The sequence below is a fragment of the Thamnophis sirtalis genome, unplaced genomic scaffold (genome assembly GCF_051295495.1).
Source record: "Thamnophis sirtalis isolate CommonGarterSnake01/CBP01778 unplaced genomic scaffold, rThaSir2_p1.2 scaffold_17, whole genome shotgun sequence".
Lineage (NCBI taxonomy): Eukaryota > Metazoa > Chordata > Lepidosauria > Squamata > Natricidae > Thamnophis > Thamnophis sirtalis.
In genome coordinates, this window is record NW_028261397.1 from 4023138 (window position 1) to 4048971 (window position 25834).

Below are 25834 nucleotides of genomic sequence, written 5' to 3' on the forward strand. Positions count from 1 at the left end.
CACTCCCAGAATTCCCCAGCCAGCCTGCTTTAAGAGGGGTGGAATTCCACTCCCAGAATTCCCCAGCCAGCATGCTTTAAGAGGGGTGGACTTCCACTCCCAGAATTCCCCAGCCAGCCTGCTTTAAGAGGGGTGGAATTCCACTCCCAGAATTCCCCAGCCAGCATGCTTTAAGAGGGGAGGACTTCCACTCCCAGAATTCCCCAGCCAGCTTGCTTTAAGAGGGGTGGACTTCCACTCCCAGAATTCCCCAGCCAGCCTGCTTTAAGAGGGGAGGACTTCCACTCCCAGAATTCCCCAGCCAGCCTGCTTTAAGAGGGGAGGACTTCCACTCCCAGAATTCCCCAGCCAGCTTGCTTTAAGAGGGGTGGACTTCCACTCCCAGAATTCCCCAGCCAGCTTGCTTTAAGAGGGGTGGACTTCCACTCCCAGAATTCCCCAGCCAGCCTGCTTTAAGAGGGGTGGAATTCCACTCCCAGAATTCCCCAGCCAGCATGCTTTAAGAGGGGTGGACTTCCACTCCCAGAATTCCCCAGCCAGCCTGCTTTAAGAGGGGTGGAATTCCACTCCCAGAATTCCCCAGCCAGCATGCTTTAAGAGGGGAGGACTTCCACTCCCAGAATTCCCCAGCCAGCTTGCTTTAAGAGGGGAGGACTTCCACTCCCAGAATTCCCCAGCCAGCATGCTTTAAGAGGGGTGGACTTCCACTCCCAGAATTCCCCAGCCAGCCTGCTTTAAGAGGGGTGGACTTCCACTCCCAGAATTCCCCAGCCAGCCTGCTTTAAGAGGGGTGGAATTCCACTCCCAGAATTCCCCAGCCAGCATGCTTTAAGAGGGGAGGACTTCCACTCCCAGAATTCCCCAGCCAGCCTGCTTTAAGAGGGGAGGACTTCCACTCCCAGAATTCCCCAGCCAGCCTGCTTTAAGAGGGGTGGAATTCCACTCCCAGAATTCCCCAGCCAGCATGCTTTAAGAGGGGAGGACTTCCACTCCCAGAATTCCCCAGCCAGCCTGCTTTAAGAGGGGAGGACTTCCACTCCCAGAATTCCCCAGCCAGCCTGCTTTAAGAGGGGTGGAATTCCACTCCCAGAATTCCCCAGCCAGCATGCTTTAAGAGGGGTGGAATTCCACTCCCAGAATTCCCCAGCCAGCATGCTTTAAGAGGGGTGGACTTCCACTCCCAGAATTCCCCAGCCAGCCTGCTTTAAGAGGGGTGGAATTCCACTCCCAGAATTCCCCAGCCAGCATGCTTTAAGAGGGGAGGACTTCCACTCCCAGAATTCCCCAGCCAGCTTGCTTTAAGAGGGGTGGACTTCCACTCCCAGAATCCCCCAGCCAGGATGCTTTAAGAGGGGAGGACTTCAACTCCCAGAATTCCCCAGCCAGCATGCTTTAAGAGGGGAGGACTTCCACTCCCAGAATTCCCCAGCCAGCCTGCTTTAAGAGGGGAGGACTTCCACTCCCAGAATTCCCCAGCCAGCTTGCTTTAAGAGGGGTGGACTTCCACTCCCAGAATTCCCCAGCCAGCTTGCTTTAAGAGGGGTGGACTTCCACTCCCAGAATTCCCCAGCCAGCCTGCTTTAAGAGGGGTGGAATTCCACTCCCAGAATTCCCCAGCCAGCATGCTTTAAGAGGGGTGGACTTCCACTCCCAGAATTCCCCAGCCAGCCTGCTTTAAGAGGGGTGGAATTCCACTCCCAGAATTCCCCAGCCAGCATGCTTTAAGAGGGGAGGACTTCCACTCCCAGAATTCCCCAGCCAGCTTGCTTTAAGAGGGGTGGACTTCCACTCCCAGAATTCCCCAGCCAGCCTGCTTTAAGAGGGGAGGACTTCCACTCCCAGAATTCCCCAGCCAGCCTGCTTTAAGAGGGGAGGACTTCCACTCCCAGAATTCCCCAGCCAGTATGCTTTAAGAGGGGTGGACTTCAACTCCCAGAATCCTCCAGCCAGCTATGCTGGCTGGGGAATTCTGGGAGTTGAAGTCCGCCTGTTTTAAAGCGGCTGAGAAACAGGCCTCTACATTCAACCTCTTGCTATTCCCTTCAGGCCTGTGGACCGGTTTTATCGTCTGCATCTCTCTCCAAGCCGCCTCCTTCTTGCTTATCGCCTTACGCATGAACTGGAAAAAAGCCGCCGAAGAGGTAAATGTCTGCCTTGCAGATTTGATCGCGCCTTGTCCTCACTAGTACCCGCCGAGGAATGGGTTCATGGTCTCGACTGAGAACAACAGCAAACCATGAATTATGTCATCCGGGCACAGTCTTCAGAACAAAACCAACTTAGTTCTGCTTGTTTCTTTCCCTTAGGCTCAGATTCGAGCTGGAATAACAGGCAGACGAGGAAGCCCGGAGGATTCCGTTAGCGCAGGTAAAAACGCCACATCCTGGAAAAATGACTAACTTTTTTGTGTGCCGAAAGGCGCGTGCAACATGCTCCCCGCCCGCCTTCACATGTGACTCCTGCGTATGAACACGTGACCCATGCATCAACCCGCCGCCGCCGTCCCGCACATCCGTGCGTGTCCCCCGCACTCCATGCAACCCTCCTAGACCTCAGTTTGAGCCTAGTTTGGTCCCTGCAGCCTTCTGGGAGCAAAAAACGGCCACGGTCGGGGGTTGGCGGAGACCCGAAAATCAGCTGGCCGGCGGGACACATGTGCATATGCGTTGTGGAGCTGAGCTGGGGCGACAGCTCGCATGCCCACAGTGAGGGCTCTGTATGCCACCAGTGGCACGCGTGTGATAGGTTCAATTGTATTCAATTTTTTTAGACTTGGTCTGCAATGCAAGACAATCTTATTTTATTTATTTCTCTGCATCCCACCTTTATTATTTTTGCAAATGACGCAAGATGGCGAATATATCCAGTACGTCTTCCTCCTTTTTCCTCCACCACAACAATCCTGTGAGGTGGGTTGTTATGAGAGAGAGAGTAAATGGCCAAAGTTATCCAGCTGGTTATAATGCAGGACTAGAACTCATCATCTCCTAGTGATTGGGCCAAAATTACTCGGCTGTCTTTCATGCCTAAAACGGGACTAGAACTCACAATTCTGAAGTCCTTCAAAATGGGCCTGTTCCCAGTAACGCTTCTAATGGGAACCACAGCTTGTCCACGTGCATTTGAATACAGGTCAATGTACAACCATTTGTGTAGATTTACTGTATTTTTCGGAGTATAAGACGCACCTTAGTTTTGAGGAAGGAAAATAAGAAAGAAAATTCTGCCTCGGCCTGCCAGCATTCATCGGTATTCATCCGGTTAGCGTCCTTAGCAAACAGCCTTAGCATTCAGCACGAGCAGCTGATTGGCGGGTGGATCGGCCTCCCGGAATACCCCCAATCAGGCGTTCCCAGAGGTGAACTTTAGCAACAGGTTTGCTGGTTGTGAGCGCGGCGGACACACCGCACCTCGCTGGGGCAGATACACAGCTTCAAAAATGCGGCTGATCGTCGCTGGGTGCTCCATTGAGTACAGCAAGCGAAGCGTGGAACCAGTCAGAGAAGCCAGAAGCCTCACGTTTTCAGCCTTAGAACGCTCCGCTTGAGACCCGTTCAAGGCTGCAGGGATCACCAAAGCACATCGCCGCCAGTCGCCGCCTGAAAACGGTAGGCGCAGAGGCCAAAAACAAAAGCCACGAAGGGGGCGATGGTCCGTGGCAGTCCCTGCTGCTGAAGGGTGGGGGCGGGGCTACATTCGTGTATAAGATGTTTACCGTACTTTAGGAAGAGGGAAAGTGCCTCTCATACTCTGAAAAATACGGTATTTCTGTAAATAAATCAAGGTGGCAAAACATATCTAACACATTTTCCTCCGATTCTTTCCCCCACCACGCCTTGCGAGGTGTGCAGGGCTGAGAGAGATGGACTAGCTCAAAATCACCCAGCTGGTTTTCATGGCTAAGGTGGGACTAGAAAACATTGTCTCCAGGTGATTGTCCCAAAGTGAACAACAGCAATGAAAAAAAGTGACTTTATGATCATTTTTCACACTTACGGCCATTGCACTATCCCCCATGGTCACTTGATCAAAATTTAGACACTTTCGCAACTGATTCATACTTACGACGGTTGCAGTGTCCCGGGGTTGTTTTTGCAACCTTCTGAGTCAATGGGGAAGCCAGATTCACTTAACAACTCTGTCGCTAACTTAACAACTGCAATGATTCACTTAACAAATGGGGCAAGAAAGGTCATAAAATGGGGCAAACACTACTTAACAACAGTCTCGCTTAGCAATCAAAGTTTTGGACTCAATCGTGGTTCTAAGGCCTGGCCTACTGTATTTCCACCAGAATCAGATGGGCAGATCGAGCGTATCAATCTGTAACGTCTAACCCTTTGCATGTGATTTACACACAGATTATCTTGCAATGAATTTGGAGGTGCCCAATGGAGATACCCTCAGCTGCCTTGGCTCCCCGGACGAAAACTTAGGGGACCATCAGCCCTTTCCCGGCGATGAGATGCCCCAGTTTATCGTTTCTCCAACACCAGGGGCCTTATCCTGCAAGCAACTTCTTCTCCGACGCGGACTGGCACTGCTGCTAGCGATCGCCATCTTGGTTTTGGGGGTTCTCATCCACCTCCTGCTCTGAGAACTGTGTAGCACGGGAGGATCAGACAGGGCAGCCCGTTGGAAGGGGAGACCTTCTCACCTCATCAGGGTTCACTCCAGAGGATCAAAAAGTGATCCAGCCTTGGATCCAATCCCCAGTCGTTCCTCTATCATCGGCCTGGACCAACGATGGGGGTCACCCGCTTGACGTGATTTCTTCACGGGGTGGAAAGACTTAACTCGCCTTTAAAGGCGTTCGGGAAATCACATTGGAATAAATCCAGGTGTTTTTAAAAAAACGTTTTTTATTTTAAAAAATGGTGTTTTGTATTTTAACTTTTTTGGAATAAAATAAAAATAGATATTAAAAAAAGAAAGGGGAAAAAATCACATTGGAATAAATCCAGGGGTCTTCTGTACACGTTTACTGATAAAATTTCTGTTTTTAAGAAAACTGTTGAAGGTTTGGTTGATCACTCGTGGTTTCCGTCAGCTATCAGGGTTCCAAGTAAAATAACCACAGCAAACTAAACTCCGAGGCAGGTAGAATTCTCAAAAAATAGTTTTATTGGATATATCATATTGGCACAGGCTGGTGAAAACTGTCTCTGAAGGTTCCCACGGTTTGTCATTTTCTCAAAACAGTCAATCACATGGTCCAATCAAGGCACTGTCCGGTTGCCTGGCGACATCACTCCTCCTCCCTCTGACCTGGTAAGAGAACATCCTTGGTTCCCAAGGGAAATTATTTTATTTTGACTACACAACCAGCTATCTCAAATCCCCCCGCTCCAATCCCTCGGCTCCAGTGTGACAACACCGAAGCCTCAAAATGGCTTTGGCCGGGCCAGCTTCAGGGTTTCCATCAGCAATGTTAACACTGCTTTTAGGAGGTCCCCAGATGTGGTCAAAAAAGTCAAGATGGCAGCTTTGATGGGTCGACTAAAGCTCGCAATTTTTCATGTGCGTATAAAAACAGGGTGAATTTCCACGGTGCTGTTGGAGCCATCTTGACTGCTCTCTGCAGTCCCCCATATCCTGCTTGTAACTCTAATGTTACTCCATGCCATCTAATTTATGTATCAGTGGTCGTTGACTCACAACCAGGATCGGGCCAGGATTTCCACTGTAAAGCAGACGGCTCTTAAGGGAGTCGTGCCCAATTTTGCAACTTTTGGCCACTGTTGTTAAGTGAACCGCGCTATCATTAAGCAAATTCGGCCTCCATGATTGACTCTGTCACTTGTCAAAAGCTGGCTGAGAAGGTCACAGGTGGTGATCGTACGACTGTGATGGTGCAACTATCATAAATACGAGCCAGTTGCTGAGTGTCCATGGTCTTGTGTGTTTTTGTGTGTTTTTGGTCTTGTGTGTTTTTTCACGGTCCTAAGTCATTTTTTTCAGTGCCCGTTGTCACTTTGAATGGTTACTAAAGAAACGGCTAAGTCGAGGCCTACCTGTATGGCAAGAATGATTCATAACAACTTCTATCTTTAGTTAGTTTCTTCTTCTTGTTCTTCATTTGTTTTTTCCTTCCTTTCTTTTGTGTTTCTGTTTCTTCTTCTCTTGCTTCTTCTTCTTTTGTGTGTCTTTTGCATTTTTCCTTCCTCCTTTTGTTTCTTCTTCTCCTCCTCCTCCTCCATCTCCTCCCTTCTACTTTTCCCACAATTATGGACTTCTCCAAACTTTTTTTTTTTTAGTTTTAAATTTTATTTACAAACATGTAAAATACACATACACAAAACTTTAAGACATACACCACATTTACACAATACAATACGAATAGGAGCTTCCTGTTTTTTCTAATAGCAATTGCCAATCGATATCGCTCGGTTCACCGACAAAAGGCGAACGACAAAACCGCGCCTGACTAAACCGCGTCGCTGATGTCATCAACAGGGCGACAACAATGCGGAGACAGAAGCGCGCTGTAAAAGTAACCCTAAACCTAAACTTAACCCCTAACCCTAAACCTAACCCTTAACCTAACCCTAAATCTAACCCTAAACCTAACCCTTACCTTAAGTTAAATTGGCTTTCTTTCGACACGCTATTGTAAAGCGCCCTTCTTTCTCCACGCTGGCTGTTGTCGCCGCGATGATGTCAGCGATGTGGTTTAGTTGGGTGCGATTTTGACGTTCGCCCTTTTGTCGGGTCACGATATCGCTCACCTTATATTGTTTCCCCTTCTATTATATTTCATTTATATTTCACCATTCTTAACCCTCTTATCTTACTCCTCTGTCTGCTATATTGGTTGATTACCTCTAGTAAGTTTAAACCACTTGGATACATATATGTGTGTTAATTCTCCTTAACTACTATTTTTGGGCTCTGTTGTCTTCCTTCATTGGATCCTTGTTTCTTTCCTCCATCCACCTATACCTCTCTGCCTCCGACACAGAGCCCTCATCTGACCCTTCCCCAGACTCCAGGACTGGCCCAGGTTCCTCCCCAACCTCCTCACTGTCCGAATCGGCTGCCAGCTCTGTTGGCTGCTGGCAGGCCACACCACCATCTGGATATCTTCTCCAAGACCTTCAAGGCTGCTCCCTTGAGTGTTACCCACATAGTATTTCTTAACCGTTTATTTATTTATTTTAACTGTGGATGGTTCATCTTCAAAGTCACAAGGACCTACGCATGCCATTATTTTCCTAAAGTTCCAAAATAACATAGGAAAAGTCGGTCAGCTAACGTCAAGACATGAACCTGCCAAAAAAACCCCACTAGATTCTCCCTTTCTGATCCCATAAAATTTCTTAGTCTCTCTGAAAAATAGATCCTTTAAATGCGGGTAGTCCTTGACTTATGACCATAATTGAATGCTGGTCATTAAATGGGTCGCCGTGTGACTGCACCCAATTTTCCCATCTTTTGGGGGTAGAGGTTGTTAAGTAAATGTGAAGGTTGTTTAAGCGAGCCCATTGTTCACTATGACAGCTTGTGCCAGAAACCGGAAGTAAATGGTGGTTTCTGACAAAACCATAAATCATGGTTAGTTGATGATGCAAACGAACACAAATGTAGTTTGGTTGCCAAGCATCCCAAATGTGATCACACGACGTGGGGCCACCCATAGGTATTGGGTGGTAAAAATGTGTGTGTGTGTGTGTTTCGTAAGTTTGAATGATCAGTTGCAAATTAAGGACCAGTTGTAAGTTAAGGAGTAGCTGTCTTTTCTGCAACATTGCAGCTCATGTGTAAGTCAGAATTATGCTGTCCTCAAACCTCCCTTCAACATAGGCCAGGAAACAAGATTGAAAATCCACTTTTAAAAAAAGTGTCTTTCCTGATTCAAATCTGAGCAAGGGTTGGGCTGGATGACCTCAAGGTCACCTTCCAATGCTAGATTCCACCATTAAACAAGGCAAAGTACTCATTGTAAAAAAAAGGAGGATACCTAAGGTGACCAGACGTCCCGCTTTTGGCGGGACAGTCACGATTTTGCACAATTTGTCCCACGTCCCGCGGCGTTCTTAAAAAGTTCCAATTTTTGTGACCGGACCTAGAAGTAAGCCTGCCCCACCCCCAACCCTGTATACCCGTCCTGTCCGGAAGGTATTTTGTCCCTTCTGTCTCCCCGTTGCTCAGAAAAGCAACTTCGGGAAGGTCCTTTGCTAGCAGGCAGGTTCTAGGACGCCTGCCGCCACCAAAGGACCTTCCTGGAGTTGCTTTTCTGAGCAACGGGGAGACAGAAGGGACAAAATACCGTCAATTTTCCCCATGCCACGAGGGCAGCAGGAAGACTAGGACAGGGATCTCCTCTCGGCTCCCGCCTGGGAGAGAAGCAGCAGATAAAGGTAAACCAGCATTTTATATTTTATTTGCTTTATACCCCCAAGGAAAGCAATCGGCCTTGGATCAAAGATCTCGCTCTTGTTATCTGTTGTAATATAGTTCCTTGTGTAGGTGTGTGTCACCCATGGCCCAGTTCATACCAGGGCATGCAGAGCCACGCTGAACCACACAGGAGAAAACAAACTCCTAAAACTCCATAACATCCTGATAGTTCATAACATAACATCCTGAGATGTGCCCTACCAATGACGCCCAGGATTTGACCATATATAGACAGAACTTCCCTGAGCAGTAGATTAGAAATTGTACTTTTACAGGCTGTTTTTAACCACATGCTATTGCTCCTCCTGCCTTTGTCCTATCTCAATAAAAGGGACTCTCAGACCCCCAATCTGGGTCGTCGCTCCATCCCGAGAAAGATCGTGTCCGTGTCTTTTCTCCCCATTGGCCTCATGGACGAACCACGGGAACATCACATTTAGTAGCGGAGGATGGTTACGTTACAGTTATCCATCAGTAATTCAGGGATGGCTTGGCCAAGAGAATTCAGGCAAAGTGGGGCAGAAAAGTTACCTAGTGGTCCCCTTTCTTAAAGTACTAACATACCCCTAACAACCAGAGGAACAAACCAAACGAGATGGGCGGCAAGCAAATCTAAGGAAGAATTAAAAGAAATAAAACCAATATCAAATGGGAGTCGCATGGAAAAGCCACCCTGAGCTGCACCAACGGAAGATTTTTTAAATGCAATGAATTAAATTCGATAAAATAAATTTCAAATAGGATTTTTTTAAAAAAAATGTTCAAGATGCAGTGCTCCTTAGAAGCCATAAGGGGGCGCCTGAACCTCACAGCTACTGCAGTGTCTCTTTTCCCATGGAAGTTTTTTAAAAAATAGTATTTTTTCTGAGATTTTGCGGGGGTCTCAGTAGGGCTTGTTCTTCTGAAAACCCCACTCAGCCATCTTGGCTTGTTGTGTGTGTGTTGGGGGTGGGGGGGTTCTGCCCCATGAGAGGGTGACTGGTGTGCTGGCGTGCCAATCTTTTTAGAAGCCAAGACAAACCTGGTTTGTCTTGCGGGAAAGCAAACTTTTATCAACTTAAACCGATGTTTCTCACATTCAGCAGCTTTAAGGTGGGTGGACTTCAACTCCTAGAATCCCCCAACCAGCATTTTAGGCACCACGCGAAGTAACCACAGTGCTAAAAAAGTGACTTTGTTCACACTTAACGCAGCATCCCTGTGGTCAAAATTTGGGCGCTTGGCAACTGGCACGGACTTATGACAGTTACAGTGTCCCAGTGGCTCCCCCTCAGCCCCCCACCTTTCCCTCTGCCCCTCCCCTTTCAAAGAAGCTCCTCCCTTTCAGCTCCCCACCTTCCCCTCCCCTTCAACGAAGCCCCACCCCTCCAGCCCCTAACCTTATAACAAAGCCCCTCCCCTTCAGCCCCCACTTTCCCCTCCCCTTTCAAAGAAACCCTCCTTCAGTCCTCCCATCTTTCCCTCCTCTTTTAAAGAAGCCCCTCCCCCTCAGCCCCCTCCCCCTCCCCTATTAAAGTAGCACCCCTTCAGCCCTCCCACCCTCCCCTCCCCTTTCAAAGAAGCCCCTCCCCTTCAGCCCCCACCTTCCCCTCCCCTTTCAAAGAAGCCCCTCCCCTTCAGCCCCTACCTTCCCCTCCCCTTCAGCCCACCTTCCCCTCCCCTTTCAAAGAAGCCCCTCCCCTTCAGCCCACCTTCCCTTCCCCTTTCAAAGAAGCCCCTCCCCTTCAGCCCACCTTCCCTTCCCCTTTCAAAGAAGCCCCTCCCCTTCAGCCCACCTTCCCTTCCCCTTTCAAAGAAGCCCCTCCCCTAAGCCCCCCTTTCCCCTCCCCTTTCAAAGAAACCCCCCTTCAGCCCTCCCACCTTCCCCTCCCTATCAAAGCCCCTCCCCCTCAGCCCCCACCTTCCCCTCCCCTTCAAAGAAGCCCCTCCCCTTTAGCCCCCCTCCCCTTTCAAAGAAGCCCCTCCCCTTCAGCTTACCTTCCCTTCCCCTTTCAAAGAAGCCCCTCCCCTTCAGCCCACCTTCCCTTCCCCTTTCAAAGAAGCCCCTCCCCTTCAGCCCACCTTCCCTTCCCCTTTCAAAGAAGCCCCTCCCCTAAGCCCCCCCTTTCCCCTCCCCTTTCAAAGAAACCCCCCTTCAGCCCTCCCACCTTCCCCTCCCCTTTCAAAGAAGCCCCTCCCCCTCAGCCCCCCCACCTTCCCCTCCCCTTCAAAGAAGCCCCTCCCCTTCAGCCCCCCTCCCCTTTCAAAAAAAGCCCCTCCCCCTCAGTCCCGGGCCCGCCTTCACAGGACCAAGCGAGCGCACGTCTGAGGCGTCCTTGGGGGGGCGTGTCCTGTACCGCGCGCGAGGGAGGGAGGGGCGGGGGGGCGTGCCCCGCGCGCGCCGGAGGGGGCGGGGCGCGCGGCGGGTGGGCGTGTCAGGAGGGCGGGCACGCCACGCGGGTTTCCCTGCGTCTCTCGGGCGCCCCCTGGCGTCGGCCTGTCGGTCGGGGCGGCGGGCATGGCTGCGCTGGCCGAGCTGCTGGGCGAGGCGCTGGTGGCGCCCGACGGCTCGGCGGTGTCCGCGGCGTCGCTGCCGGCGCGGGGCGTCTCGCTGGTGGGGCTCTACTTCGGCTACTGCGGCGGCGGGCCCTGCGCCCAAGTGGCCGCCAACCTCGCCGCCTTCTACGCCCGCTTCCAGTCCGGCCCGGAGGGAGCAGCCGCCGCCGCCGCCGCCGCCGCCCCGTCCCGCCCGCCGCAGCCTCAGCAGCAGCAGCAGCGCCTGGAGATCGTCTTCGTCTCGGCCGATCAGGAGCAGCCGCGCTGGCAGGAGGCCACGCGGGCCATGCCCTGGCTGGCGCTGCCCTTCGCAGACAAGCGCCGGAAGGTCAGAGTGGGGAGGGGGCTGCACGGGGGGACTCTGGGGAGGGGTCTCTGGGGGGGGGGTCCGGATCAGGGGAAGGTGAAGGAGCAGCTCCGAGACCCCCTCCTCCACGGGGGAAAAAACCCGGAGTTACTGGCATCTCAGGGGGGGGGGCGGGGAAGCCCCCGACCCGAAATTAGGGGAGGGGGCGTCTTTGCAAAGCTAAGGGGTCGGCATATGGGGGGGGAGGCTTTGCCAACCTGGCGCCCCCTCCCCGGATAAAAACGGGGTTGATCGCGCTGGGGAAGTCCCTCTTCTTTCGGAGCGCTGGGAATTAGGGGAGGGGGCGTCTTTGCAAAGCTACGGAGTCTGCCTGGGGTGGGAGGTCGGTGGGGAGGGGTAGAACCAGCTCGCAGCCCACTCCCTAGAAAAAGACGGCTTGTTTCCAGCTGGGAAGCCCCTTCCCTTTTTTAGAGGGGTGGGAAAGGGGAGGGGGCGTCTTTGCAAAGCTAAGGGGTCGGCATATGGGGGGCTTTGCCAACCTGGCGCCCCCTCCCTGGAAAAACAGAGTTGATGGCATGGGGGGGGGCAGGAAAGCCCCCCCCCCTTCGGAGCGCTGGAAACTAGGGGAGGGGGCGTCTTCACAAAGCTAGGGGGTCTCGGTGGGAAGTTCAGAACCAGTCCTGCCACCCCTTCCCTGGAAAAACCGAGTTGATCGCATCTGGGAAGCAGGGAAGCCCCCTCCCATTTGAAGAGCTTGAAACTGGGGGGGGGGTATCTTTGCAAAGGTAGGAGTTGGAATAGGGGGGGGGCTTTAACCACCCCTCCTCCCCCAAAATGGAGTTGATCTCGGTGGCAAAGCCCCCTCCTCTTTTAAAGCGCTGGAAACTAGGGGAGGGGGAGTCTGGGCCTGCTTTGCAAAGTGTGTGTGTGTGGGGGGGGGGAGCAATGGGAACCAGCCCGGCGCCCCCTCCCCAGAAAAGCACAGTTTTTAGAGAGTAGGGAACTCTTGGGGAGGGGTCCCGGCCGTGCCTCCTTTGCAAAGCCCGGAGAGGGGGGCTCGCCAGGGAGAGATGGAGGAGCGAACGAGCCTGGTGCCCCCTCCCCCAAAAAACCAGAGTCCATCTCGTTGGGGAAGCCCCCTCCCCATTTAGAACGCAGGGAACTGTTGGGTGGGGGGTCCCGGCCGTGCCCTCTTTGCAAAACGGGGATCTGGATGATGGGGAGGGGGCAAAGAAAGAAATGTAAAGCTGACTGTCGCTCCCCCCCCCCAGTAAACCTTTTAGGGTGGGGGTCCCGCCGTGCCTACGCCCTGAAGTCGACTCTCTTTGCAAAGCAGGGGGAGTCAGGATAGTGGGGGGGGGTCTGCGGTGGGGAGGTACAAAGCTGGCTCCTACCCCCCTCCCTGGGAAAACCCGACGTCAGTTGGGAAGCCCCCTCCCCTGAGGAAGACCCCAGGAAACTGCAGTCCTAGCCGTGCCCACTCCTCACTCTTTGCAAAAATGGGGGATTGTGATGGAATTGCATAATGGGTAGTGAGATTATATGGGGAGGGTGTGTGTGCGTGTCTATCTTCCAACCAAACAGTTCCAGATGGCAATCGCCCCCTCCTCATTTCCCCCCACCCCTTTACCCCCGAATTTGGGACCCCCGAACAACACTCTTAAATACAATTCCTTTTCCTTAGATGGCAATCAAATGGAAATATGGATGGAAATTAATCGTAATTTTGCATCCCATTTTGGGGTTCTTTCCTTTGCAAACTGGGCCTGCTCTAATTTAGGCAATAAAGAAACAAAGGGGGGGGGTGTTGAAAAAGAGAGTTCAAATTGGGGGTCCTTTTCACGAAAGGATATTTTTTGGAGGGGAGGGAATCTGCCAAAATTCGCATCACTTGCTTTCTCCTAATTGCAAAAGGAATCCGTCCAGATTAAATGGCATTTAAAAATAAAATAAAATAAAATCTGTTGGAACAGTTTGAGGTTAAGGCAAGCTTTGGAAGAAAACAGAAATATTGTGATTCCCCCCCCCTTTTTTTTAAATCTATTATTTTCCATTATCTTCCTTCATCATCTTTGATTTAAAAGTGAACCCATGTTTGATTCTGTTGCCGTTGGGCTTCGGAAACCCATGGTTCACAGCCACAAAGGGCGGGGTGGAAGATGCCATTGTCCAGTGCCATAACTGGGGTGTGTGTGTGTGTGTGAAAATCTGCATTTACATCCGTTCAGAATTCGTAATCTTGCTTCAACTCCAATGGTGGATGGATATAAGACAGGCCTCCAAACCTTTTTAATTTTTCGTTATTTTTCTATATGGCTCTGATAAGAAAATGCAGATGATGATTGTTATTTTTTTAGTGTTAAAAGTGTCGCTACGGATCGCAGCCCGTGTTACGTCGTACCTTGGGCGAGGTGCGTTAGGATCTGTAAACACGAGATAACGCATTGTTAATTTTTAAAATGGCACGCGCCTCTTTGTTTAGGGTGCAATAAATACACACACACACACACGCACACACACACACACACACGGGGCAAACCTTCCCGATAAAGTTTAAGGGAGAGGTTCGTGTATGTGGCGTGTTTTTTTTCTCATAAATGTGTATGTCTGTAACACACATCATTTCAACAGATGTAGAAATGCATCAGTATATTTGTATACAGATGCATATTGTACATTATACATCGTACATTGTATATTGTTTGTATATCGGGTACCCCCAGTCATAGCTGCTTTGCAGTTGAGGCCACGTGAAACATTGAATTTTCAGGACTTTGGCAGAACAATTAAGTGTTAAGTGATGTGTTTTTTTTGGCACCTAAAATGTGGATAAGCCTGACTTTAAAAATGAATGCACCCTTTTTTTTTGAGTGAGCTTGAATTAAATGAAATGAAATTTGCTAGGCTTAATCTATGCACTACGAGGATTCTTTTGGGACGTGGGGGTGTGAATAGATTTGCAAAGAAAGACCTCAAAACTATCTGCCTAAAAAAACACCCCCCAAAAAAAGAATATTTATTTTTATCTTCGTTTTAGCAACACTTTATGGAAGTGTTTCATCGAAGTTGGTCCCAGGGGAAACCAAACGCCAAACAAAAATTTTAACCACAATTTAAATCACATTTTTTAAGGTGTTTTGGGATAACACAGGTTTGGGGAAAGAGATGCTTGATAAAGAACACCGGGATTGTGCAAAAATATATATGTATTTTTAGACAGCATTATTTCTTGTTTTCTAATTATAAAACCAGCTAAGTCCTTCGGGAAATTAAACGGTGTACAATTTGGATGGGATTCTGCATTGCGGCACAATATTTCGGTACATCGAAGCAGGTCGGCGACTTCGGGAATGTTCTTTAAATTATGCACAACCTTTGCGATTTCTGCTCGCGGAGCAAGGAAGCGCGCACAATGAGGTCTAGAAGCTTGATGTTATCATCGCCAACTCTCCTTTAATTTAAGCAGGCTGCCTCTGCATCCAACTTGCCCCGGCTTGTGGGATAGGTTTTCCTTGCACTCGGCGGTTTAAAATAGCCGTGGCAGCCGTCACTCACGTATCAAAAATATGTCGAAAATGTGCGGGGACCTGAAGAGACACGCCGGTGAGTCATTGAGCAACTGGATCTGGAATTTCCTTGGGGTGAAGGGCTGGGCCAGGAGGGGGGAAATGTTACTTGCTACCTGTTGGTTTAATTTAATTCCTAATGCGAAGGTAACCCAGGTGCGTGCTACTACCTGTGGTGCAATTCGGGCATGAATGAAGAAGATTTGAGCCTGCGGTGAACCTTTTATTTCCAAATGCAAGATTTCCTCCCTCCCCTCTTTGCTTTTTTTAATCTTTCCTGCTGCTTCTTTTAATGTTCAAAGAGGGGAGGGGAATTATATAAAACATCTTCAGGGTGTGTTTTGCAAGAAAATCCAGCTTTTTCCATGCTCGTCCCTTTGCGTGGATTTTTTTCCTTGCCAAATTAGATAGATAGTTGGGGCAGCGAAATAAATTGAAGTTATATTTATCGCCGGGCTTCGCTGGGAGAAGTGTCTAGTCCTCATTGAGGGGGGGACAAACCACAATATCAGACATGCTCAGAGATTACCCGGTTGGTAGATCTGGGAGGTAAAGGGGTTTTTTTTGGGAGGGGGGGGGTGTTGGCTTTTCCTTGCTAAAACAGAATTTGGGTTTGAAGGAAGGGGTCTGGTAGAGGCCAGCTGAATCTGTAGCAGCCCCCCAGAAGAGGGGGGGGAAATGCTTGTTTCATATGTTGAAATCAAATCTGGTTTGATTTCTTAATTGGCTACAGATGTTAGCTCAAAGGGTTTTGTGGAAGGAGCCTTCGAAGGGTTTTAAATCTGGATCTTTATTAATTTATTTATCGGCTCAATTGCTAGCGAATAAATTGAATTTTGCTTCTGTTCGCCCGGCTTAGATCAGGTCCCCCCCCCCCCAAAAAACCGATCCATTTCCCCCAAAACAAAACACAACAAGCTTCCCAATTTTCCAGGAAAATGCTTCCATTTAGTTGACAGATCCAAGTGGACAATTTATTAGCGTAAAACCTTAAATGTAAGCTCTTTTTTTTAAACTTGGAAACATGGTTCCCCCCCCCTTTAGGCACAGGCAACCACTTCGTATCTCCCCCCCCCACCTATTTCCTTCTAAAATGTGATGGGGTTTGGGGGGAAGTGTTCAAAAATTCACTGGAGGAAACGGGGAATTTTAGCCTTAGAATCGTATCAAGAGAAGGGTCCCCCTAGAGGTCATCCAATCCACCCCACCATACCCATCCATCTCAGGAGATGAACCCAGATTAAGGCATTACGTTGCGAAAGCCGCAGTTTGCCGCCTTTTAAAAGAAATGGGTTCATTCTTCGCTATTTTACTTTTAGGAGGGTTTTTATTTTTTATTTTTTAATATTCAAGGTTCTGCGTTGCCAGGGTAAATTGGCAGTAGGAGAAACCCCTGGTGGTTTTCCGTTGATTGAAAGAAGAATAATTAGGATAAATGTATTTATTTATTTACTGTATTTATTCTGTTTTCAGCTTTTGTAATACCGTTTTATCAGATTGTAAGCTGCCCAGAGAGAGATACAGATAGATGATACAGTTCGATAGATAGAGAGACAGATAGATAGATAGATGATACTGATAGATAGATAGATAGATGATAGATAGATAGATAGATAGATAGATAGATACAGAGACAGACAGACAGACTTACAGACAGATAGATACAGATAGATAGATAGATAGATAGATAGATAGATGAAGATAGATAGATAGATAGATAGATAGATAGATAGATAGATAGATAGATAGATAGATAGATAGATAGACAGGCAGACAGACAGACAGATAGATATGATAAATATGATAGACAGGCAGATAATAGAGATGGATGGATGGATGGATGGGTAGAACGAACTGACGGCAGGCAGGCAGAGATGATAGATAGGCAGGCAGACAGACACAGATGGTAGAGATGATATAGACAGACAGACAGACATGATAAATATGATAGACAGATGATAGAGACGGATGGGTAGGATGGACAGACATCAGGCAGGCAGAGATGATAGATAGATAGACAGACAGGCAGGGTGATAGAGATGATATAGACAGACAGATATGATAAATGTAATAGACAGACAGCTGATAGAGATGGATGGATGGATGGGTAGGACGGACAGTTGGAGATGATAGATAGATAGAGATAGACAGACACAGCTGATAGAGATGATATAGATAGATAGACAGATATGATAAATATGATAGACAGACAGATAATAGAGATGGATGGGTAGAACGGACTGATGGCAGGCAGGCAGAGATGATAGATAGGCAGACAGACAGACCCAGGTGATAGAGATATAGACAGACAGACAGATATGATAAATATGATAGACAGATGATAGAGATGGATGGACGGATGGGTAGGATGGACAAACGTCAGGGAGGCAGAGATGATAGATAGATAGACAGACAGAGGTAATAGAGATGATATAGACAGACAGATATGATAAATATAATAGACAGACAGATGATAGAGATGGATGGATGGGTAGGACGGACAGTTGGAGATGATAGACAGACAGAGGTGATAGAGATGATATAGACAGATATGATAAATATGATAGACAGATGATAGAGATAGATATACATACATACATACAAAGAAACATACAAAGAAACATACAAAGAAACATACAAAGAAACATACAAAGAAACAAACATATAAACATACATACAAACAAACATACTTATATACATACAGAGTTGATAGATACGGAGTAGATAGACAAACAAACAAACAAACAGAGATGATAGATTGGATGGGTGGGTGGGTGGGTAGATAGACAGATGGACAGACTGATGGGTGGATAGATATTTTTTGGGTCACACTCATTAGCCTTTGATCACCCAGCTAGCCAAACCCAACTACCCACTTGTAACGTGGATAAACAGAGGGGAGAATCAAGATCCCGTGAAGGGTTAATACCGCTTTATAAGGCCTTGGTAAGGCCACACTTGGAATATTTGCATCCAGTTTGGTCTCCGTGATGTAAAAAAGATGTTGAGATTCTGGAAAGAGTGCAGAGAAGAGCAAGAAAGAGGATTAGGGGCCTGGAGGCTAAAACATATGAAGAACGGTTGCAGGAACTGGGCATGGCTAGTCTAGTGAAGAGAAGGACCAGGGGAGACATGATAGCAATCTTCCAATATCTCAGGGGCTGCCACAAAGAAGAGGGAGTCAAGCTATTCTCCAAGGCACCCGAGGGCAGAACAAGAAGCAATGGGTGGAAACTAATCAAGGAGAGAAGCAACTTAGAACTGAGGAGAAATTTCCTGACAGTAGATGTAAAAAAAACAAGTTTTTCCAGCTGTTTTACATGCTCTTCAAACATGCTAAAAATGTCCCTTCTCCCTGTTCATATTTAGAATATAAATTTGAAATGTCTTTATGGAAAGAGAAATATTAAAATATTTAAAAGACAGTATATGGTAACATATACTAATAGCACAGGTAGTCCTCGACTTACGAACACAGCTGAGCCCAAAATTTATGTTGTTAAGCGAGACATTTGTTAAGTGAGGTTTCACTTTCCTTGCCACAGTTGTTAAGGGAATGACAGCTGTCATTAAGTCAGTAATATGGCTGTTAAATGAATGTGGCTTCCCCGTTGACTTTGCTCTGTTGGAAGGTCGCAAAAGCGGATCACGTGACCCAGGGGATCGTACGGCTGTCATAAATATGAGTCAGTTGCCAAGCGTCTGAATTTTGATCATGTGACCACGGGGATGCTGCAACGGTCGTAAGTGTGAAACATCACGGGTCACTTTTTTTCCAGTGCCGTTGTAACTTTGAATGGTTGCTAAATGAACTGTTGTAAGTGGAGGATTAACTTTCCTTCATTTTATAACACTTCTCTTCGTTCATCGTCCGAATTTCAAATTTTTCCACCGCGTATTTTTCCATTGTCCGATTTGCGCGATAACCGGAATATTTAGCCAATTTTGTCATCCTCCTTTCACTGGTTCTTCTTCTGCTTCAAATTTCAGCCAAATTTACGTTAAGCAATTCCTCCCCCCCCCCCACATTTGTCCTCCATTCTGTTCCAAACTCCGCACTACTCTTAAGAATAATGTGCTTTTAATATTTTTATATTTCTCTTTCCAACTCTGAGCCACCAGACTCGCTTTTCCCGAGTGAGATGGGCAGCGTAGGAGCTTAATCAATAAACAATAATAGTAAATAAGAGAACCATTTAAAACTCTGTCCCTCAGCCACCAGTTCTTCCCGTGATTTAATTTTGCCTTGCCTTCGACAAAAAATCTAGCACCTCTGATATGTTAGCCTGTTGTTTCAAAAATGTTTTGACTGTGCTGATGAAACCAAACCACCTTAAGATTTGTAAATATTCCGTCGTGTCAATATGGCACCATCTCCCAATTTTTTAAAACCCACATTCGCCTTAACTTTACCATACCTCCAAATATCCATGCCCACCCATAGCTCCGATCATGCACTTCCAACTCCCCCCAGTCTTTATTTCTCAATCAAGCCGCTGTCTTTCCTCCGAATCAACGGCAAACGGACGCAAAATATAATTTCCCACCGGGCAAAAAAACAACAAACAACCCTCCACTTCTCTTTGCTCTTGATTTAACTCTCTCTTTTTGTCGTTTCTGTTTTTCCCAACCGCCACACCGTATAAATGGCACATCACTTGTCACAACAGGCGCTCTGCTGTCTGAAACGAAAGCATCCGCTCGTTTTTATCACAGAAAGTCTTGCCAATATTGACAGTTAGGTTTTCTCGCAACTTAACAAGTCTTTTTCTCCCCCCCCCCACAACTTCCTTATTTTGAAATGACACGCCACTCACACTTGTGATGGTACCCGTATTTTTTTGCCCCCTCCTCCGTCTTAAAACCCCGCTTCATTCGTCAATTCTTTTTGATCTTCTTTTTTCCTAATTTTTGTTAACACCTGGGTCTTTCGTTTATTCCTCGTTGAACCTTGCTAACACGACAGTTTTTTTTCCGCTGGCTCATTAATATTTCATTCCTCCCCCCCCCCACCTCTAAAAGCATCCTTGGAGAAGAAAAGTTTCTTTTAAAAGAAATAATAATAATATCCGACTCGGGACGAGCAGTTCTGATTTTTGATCCTTCCCGAATCGGAAACTGCAAAATCGGTGTGATTTCAGACGAGGGGGGAAAAGGTTAGACGGAAATCTCGGCGAGAAAATTCACGCCGGGATTCGGTTTGACTATTTTGCAGGGTGACCGAGGGTCCTTTTTTGGGGGGATTAAACGAGAAGATAATTCGCTGTGAAAACCGTCGAGTGTCCTTGTACGGACCCTGCTGCTTTATCTTTTTCTCGTTTCGGGGCTGTGCGTGTTCCCCCGTCGAACGTTGGAGCAAAAGGCAGGGCTTCCCACGTGGGAGGACAAGATGGGCTTTTGCACACTTGTCTCGCAACGCCGCAGGCGACAAAGCGTTCACACACAGACCTGAACCGAGAGGACTGGCGGGGCCACCCCCATTGCGTCCGGCAAGAGGTCTCAACTTTGTACTTTTCTCCCTCCCCCCCAAAAAAAGTTTGGTGGGAAACAAACGGTTCCCTTTTGAAATTGTCCGGTTGGGTTTCTTTTCCAAATGCCTTGTCCTCCCCCCCCCTTTTTTTTCCCCCTCTCTACACCGAAGGCTGAGAAAGGGGGGATAAAAGAAGGCGCCATGCAACGTCTCGCAACAAAAGATGGAATTATCGGAGGTAGCCAGCGATGGGGGACACGACTCCGAGATGGGGCCTTGCTTTAAAAAAAATATGGTTCGCCTTCTTTTAGAGAAACGGTGACTTGGAGACAGTACAGGTGGGGGTTTAGTTCGAGGACCCCGAGAAAATAGAACGGAACAGAGAATGGAATGGAATAGAATAACAGAATTGGAAGGGACCTTGGAGGTCTTCTAGTCCAACCCTCTGTTTAGGCAGGAAACCCTACATCACTTCAGACAAATCGTTATCCAACATCTTCTTAAAAACTTCCAGTATTGGAGCATTCACAACTTCTGGGGGCAGGTAGTTCCACTGACTCATTGTTCTCATTGTCTGAAATGTCTCCTCCGGTCTAGGTTGCTTCTCTCCTTGATTAGTTTCCACCCGTTGCTTCTTGTCCTACCCACAGAACTGATATCGTGGGTTTGTTTAAGGGTCGCCATATCTGTTAACCTGGTTTTATTTAAAGGAAAAGAGAGACAGTTTGTTCTAGTGGTTAAGGCCCCCAAGTTAGAAAACGGGGCATGGTGAGTTCTAGTCCCGAATGAGATGAAAAGCAACTGGGTGATTTAGAGTTGAATGGTAGCCAATGTCCTTTGGCGGGTGGCCCCATCATCCCCAGCTGCAAGAGATGGGAGATGTAGTCCCAGTTGAAAAGGAAGGCTTTATGATTTTAATAACTTGCTTACGGACCGTATCGAAAATTGGTTCTGGCATGGGCCCATCCATCCTTCAGGCCTTTGGTTCTGGTCTTTTCGATCCGTTTTGCTTTCTTGGTCCAATCGGCTACATTACAAGAATATTCTATATTAAAATAAAACATGAAGTCTTAAGGGATGAACTCGTAAAAAAATGGGCTGTGCTTTAGATTGGATCCCTTCACTTTGTTTCCTCCCTCCTTCCTTTTTCCTTCCTTTCCTCCCTCCCTCCCTCTCTCCCCACTCCTCCCTCTTTTCTTTTCCTTCCTTTCTTCTTTCTTCCTTTCTTCCCTTTCCTCTCTTCTCTTTCCTTCTTCCCTCCCTCTCTCCTTTCTCCCCCTCTCTCTTCTTTTTTTCCCTTCATCCCTTCCTCCCTCGCTTCCTACTTTCTCTCTTTTTTCCTTCCTTTTTTCTCCCTCCCTCCTTCCCTCCCTCCCTTCTGCCTTCTCCCCTTTTCCTCCCTCCATTCTCTCCTTTTTTCCTTCCTTTTTTCCTCCTTCCTTCCCTCCTTCCCTTCCTGCTTTCTCTCCCTTTTTCCTCCCTTTCTCCCACCCTCCTTCCCTCCCTCCCTTCTGCTTCCTCTCCCCTTTTTCCTTCCTCCTCCCTCTCTCTTTCTCTCCCTTTTTCCTTTCTTTTTTCCTTCCTTCCTTCCCTCTCTCCCTTCCTGCTTTCTCTCCCTTTTTCCTTCTTTTTTTCCTTCCTCCTCTTTCCTTCCCTCCCACCTTTCTGCCTTCTCTCCCCTTTTTCCCTCCCTCCCTCCTTCCCTCCCTCCCTTCTGCCTTCTCTCCCCTTTTTCCTTCCTTTCTTCCTCCCTCCCTCCTTTCTCTCCTTTTTCCTTCCCTCCTTCCCTTCCCTCCTTCCTCTCTCTTTTTTCTTCCCTCTCTCCCTTCCTGCTTTCTCTCCCTTTTTCCTTTCTTTTTTCCTTCCTCCCTCTTTCCTTCCCTCCCACCTTTCTGCCTTCTCTCCCCTTTTTCCTCCCTTCCTCCCTCCCTCCTTTCTCTCCCTTTTTTCCTTCCTTCCTTCCCTCCTTCCCTCCTTCCTCCTTCTTCTCTCTTTTTTCCTTCCTTCCTTCCCTCCCTCCCCTTAATGAACTCATTAGAAATGGTGGAGTCCTCTCCCCCTTTCTGAAATTCGCTGTTTGCATAACACTTTACAATTAGCACGTTGCAGTTGCTAATTAATGAGGGCCTTATTCTCCACCTCCCAATGTCATCTGCCTGAATAACCACCCTGCATTTCCTTCCAGTCCCCCCCCCACAAAAAAATTTAAATCCTCCATCACTCTTAAGCTCAGAGTTTTTTGAACTGTGCAACTTTAAGATGTGTAGAATTCCTGGCAGAAGGATTCTGGGAGTGGAAGTCCTCCCCTCTTAAAGCCTGCTGGCTGGGGGATTCTGGGAGTGGAAGTCCTCCCCTCTTAAAGCCTGCTGGCTGCGGGATTCTGGGAGTGGAAGCCCACCCCTCTTAAAGCATGCTGGCTGGGGGATTCTGGGAGTGGAAGTCCACCCCTCTTAAAGCATGCTGGCTGGGGAATTCTGGGAATTGAAGTCCTCCCTCTTAAAGCATGATGGCTAAGGAATTCTGGGAATGAAAGCCCACCCCTCTTAAAGCATGGCTGGCTGGGGATTCTGGGAATTGAAGTCCTCCCCTCTTAAAGCCATGATGGCTGGGGGATTCTGGGAGTGGAAGCCCACCCCTCTTAAATCATGGCTGGCTGGGGGATTCTGGGAATTGAAGTCCTCCCCTCTTAAATCATGGCTGGCTGGATCACCTGACCCTAGGAATGCTGCAACAGTCGTAAGTGTGAAAAATGGTCATAAGTTACTTTTTCCCGTGCTTCAAATGGTCACTAAATGAACGGTTATAAGTTGAGGATTAGTTGTAAACTGTTCCCAGTTCTGATTTTTTTTTTTGCAAAGTCTGCGAGACCCGTACAAGTCTGGACATGTAGTCCTCGACTTAACGACGGTCGCCTTTTGGGCACCGCTGTGTCTTGCTGTGACTACAACTGGCAATATTGTAAACTCGTGGTTAGTAAACCACAATAAGGAGGGGGGGGGAGAAATCTGCCATCTTCTCCAAGAGAGAAGGATGTAGGTTGACCTGGTCCTCTGTTCCCACTACCGACAGTTGCTAGGTGACTGCCTGGTGCCTAGCAACAGCAGCATCCTTCTCCTCTCCCATCAAAGTGGCTGACCCAGGTTGGGGGGCCTGAACAGTTGGGGGGTGGGAGAGCGGTGGGAAACCACCCCAATCCCTCCCTCCCTCCCCCCTTAAATGAAGACACCCCCCACCCCTCCCGAACGCTGAATGATCCAGGGCATCCAGTCCAAAAGCCTTTGCTAGCAACGGATCCAGATGGTGGCCAGATGTTCTCGCGCTTGGCGGAGAGAAGGAGAAAAGAAGATGGGAGCCTTAATTATATATTGGCCTGCGGGGCCGAAGGTCTGGTGCCCTAAATTCTAAGAAAGTCTCGGTGGTGAAGCTCTTTGTCCCAAACTCTCTTGCGGTTTATCGTTTCTGCTTGCCATTTGTGCCTCGGTTTGAGGCGTATATAGATTTATATATCTGTGTATCCGTTGGAAAGGAAAGGAAGAAGGAAGGGAAAATATAGGGAATGAAAGGAAAGGAAAATATAGGGGAAGGAAGAAGGACGGGGAGGAAAACACAGGGAAGGGAAGGAAAATATAGGGAAGGAAAGGAAAATATAGGGAAGGGAAGGAAAGGAAAAATTAGGAAAAAAGAGGAAAAAGGAAGGAAAGGAAGGGAAAGGAAAGGAAAATATAGGGAAGGGAAGGAAGAAGGAAGGGAGGAAAGCATAGCGAAGGGAAGGAAAATATAGGAAGGAAAGGAAAATATAATGAAGGGAAGGAAGAAGGAAGGGAGGGAAGGGAAGGAAAGGAAGGAGAAAGGGAAGGAAAAAATAGGAAAGAGAAGGGAAGGAAGAAGGAAGGAAAGGAAAGGAAATATAAGGAAGGAAAGGAAAGGAAGAAGGAAGGGAAGGGAAGGGAAGGAAAATATAAGGAAGGGAAGGAAAGGAAGGAAGGGAAGGAAAGGGAAGGAGAAATTAGGAAAGGAGAGGAAGAAGGAAGGAAAGGAAGGGAAAGGAAAATATAGGGAAGGGAAGGAAAATATAGGGAAGGAAGAGAAAGGGAAGGAAGAGAAGGAAAATATAGGGAAGAAAGGGAAAGGAAAAAGGAAGGAAAGGGAAATTTAGGGATGGAAGAAGGAAGGAAGGGAAGGAAAATTAGAAAAGGAAAGGAAGGGAAAGGAAATATAGGGAAGGGAAGGAAGGCAGAAGGAAGGGAAGGAAAGAGAAGGAAGAAGGAAGGAAATAAGCTGGAAAGGGGAAAGGCAAGGAAGGAAGGTCTTCACTTCTCAAAACATGAATTCTAAAGGAACTTGAAATGCAGTAGATGTCAGTGATCTCTCTCTCTCCCCTCCCTTCCTCCCTCCCCTTCCTTCTTTTTCCTCCCTTCCTTTCTCATTCCACTTGTATTATTTATTCTTCCTTCACTTCTCTTCCTTCTTCCCTTCTTTTGGCCTTCTTCCACACTTTTCTTTTTTTTCTACCTGCTTACCCTTCTCTTCCCTCCTTCCTTTTACCACTTCCTTCCTTTCCTTCTTTTATTCTTCTTTCCCTCCCTCCCTCCCTCCCTCCCTCCCTCCCTCCCTCCCATCCACCTATATATTTCCTTCCTTCCTTTTTTCTTCCTTCCTTTCTCATTCCACCTTGTATTATTTAGCCTTCCTTCTCTTTCTCTTCTGTCTTCCCTTCTTTTGCTTTCTACCACACTTTTCCCCCTCTACCTGCTAATCTCCTCTTCCCTCCTTCCTTTTCCTATTTCCTTCCTTTCCTTCTTTTATTTTTCTTCCCTCCCTCCATACACCTATTTCCTTCCTTCTCTCCTCCTTCCTCCCCTTCCTTCCTCCTTCCCTCCCTCTTCTTCCCTTCTTTCTTCCATCCATCCATCCCTCTGTCTCCTCCCTCCCACCCTTTCTCTCCCCCTTCCTTCCTTCTCCCTCCTTCCTTCCCTCCTCTCCCTTTTCTTCCTCCCTCCCTCTTCTTCCTTCCAGCCCTCCCTTCCTTTCTCCCGCCCTCCCTCTCTCCCCTTCCTTCCTTCCTTCTCCCTCCCTCCCTCCCCTTCCTTCCCTCTCTCTCCTTCCTTCCTTCTTCCTCCCCTTCCTTCCTTTTTCTCCTTCTCTCCATCCTTCTCCTTCACTCCCTTCTCCCTCCCTTCCGTCCCTCCCTTCCTCCCCTTCCTTCCTTCCAACCCTCCCTTCCTTTCTCCCGTCCTTCCTCTCTCCCCTTCCCCTCCCTCCTTCCCTCCCTCCCTCTCCTTCCTTCCTTCCTTCCTTCCTTCCTTCCTTCCTTCCTTCCTTCTCTCTCCCTCCCTCTCCTTCCCTCCCTCCCTCCCTCCTTTCCATCTCCATCACCCTCCATCGCAAACCACCTCACACAAAACAACTCTAGCCACGGTACAGTAAAACTTGCTATTAAAACCTACTGCAGACCAGTTGCAAGCAATAAAACAATAAAAGTAGATTAAAAAACAAGACCACGAGAACGGAGAACATTATTACCCATAATGCAGCCAACAGATGCCAGAGGCTCTT

The 25834-nt window shown here is 48.1% G+C and overlaps 2 protein-coding genes across 2 annotated transcripts in view; both read left to right on the forward strand.

Annotated features, from left to right (window-relative positions):
* The window catches only part of SLC47A1 (solute carrier family 47 member 1), a gene marked incomplete at its 5' end in the record, with an annotated part of 31276 nt that extends 26566 nt beyond the window's left edge, over positions 1-4710 (forward strand). The window contains 3 exon segments of the mRNA XM_087702838.1: positions 2047-2141; positions 2307-2367; positions 4362-4710. Coding sequence (XP_087558964.1) covers positions 2047-2141; positions 2307-2367; positions 4362-4597 — 392 coding nt within the window.
* A 6161-nt stretch (positions 4711-10871) lies between these two features.
* The window catches only part of NXN (nucleoredoxin), an 87059-nt gene continuing 72096 nt past the window's right edge, over positions 10872-25834 (forward strand). Inside the window, exon 1 of the mRNA XM_087702848.1 lies at positions 10872-11263. Within this exon, the coding sequence (XP_087558974.1) occupies positions 10898-11263 (366 nt within the window). The 5' untranslated portion in view covers positions 10872-10897. The remainder of the gene's footprint in view (positions 11264-25834) is intronic.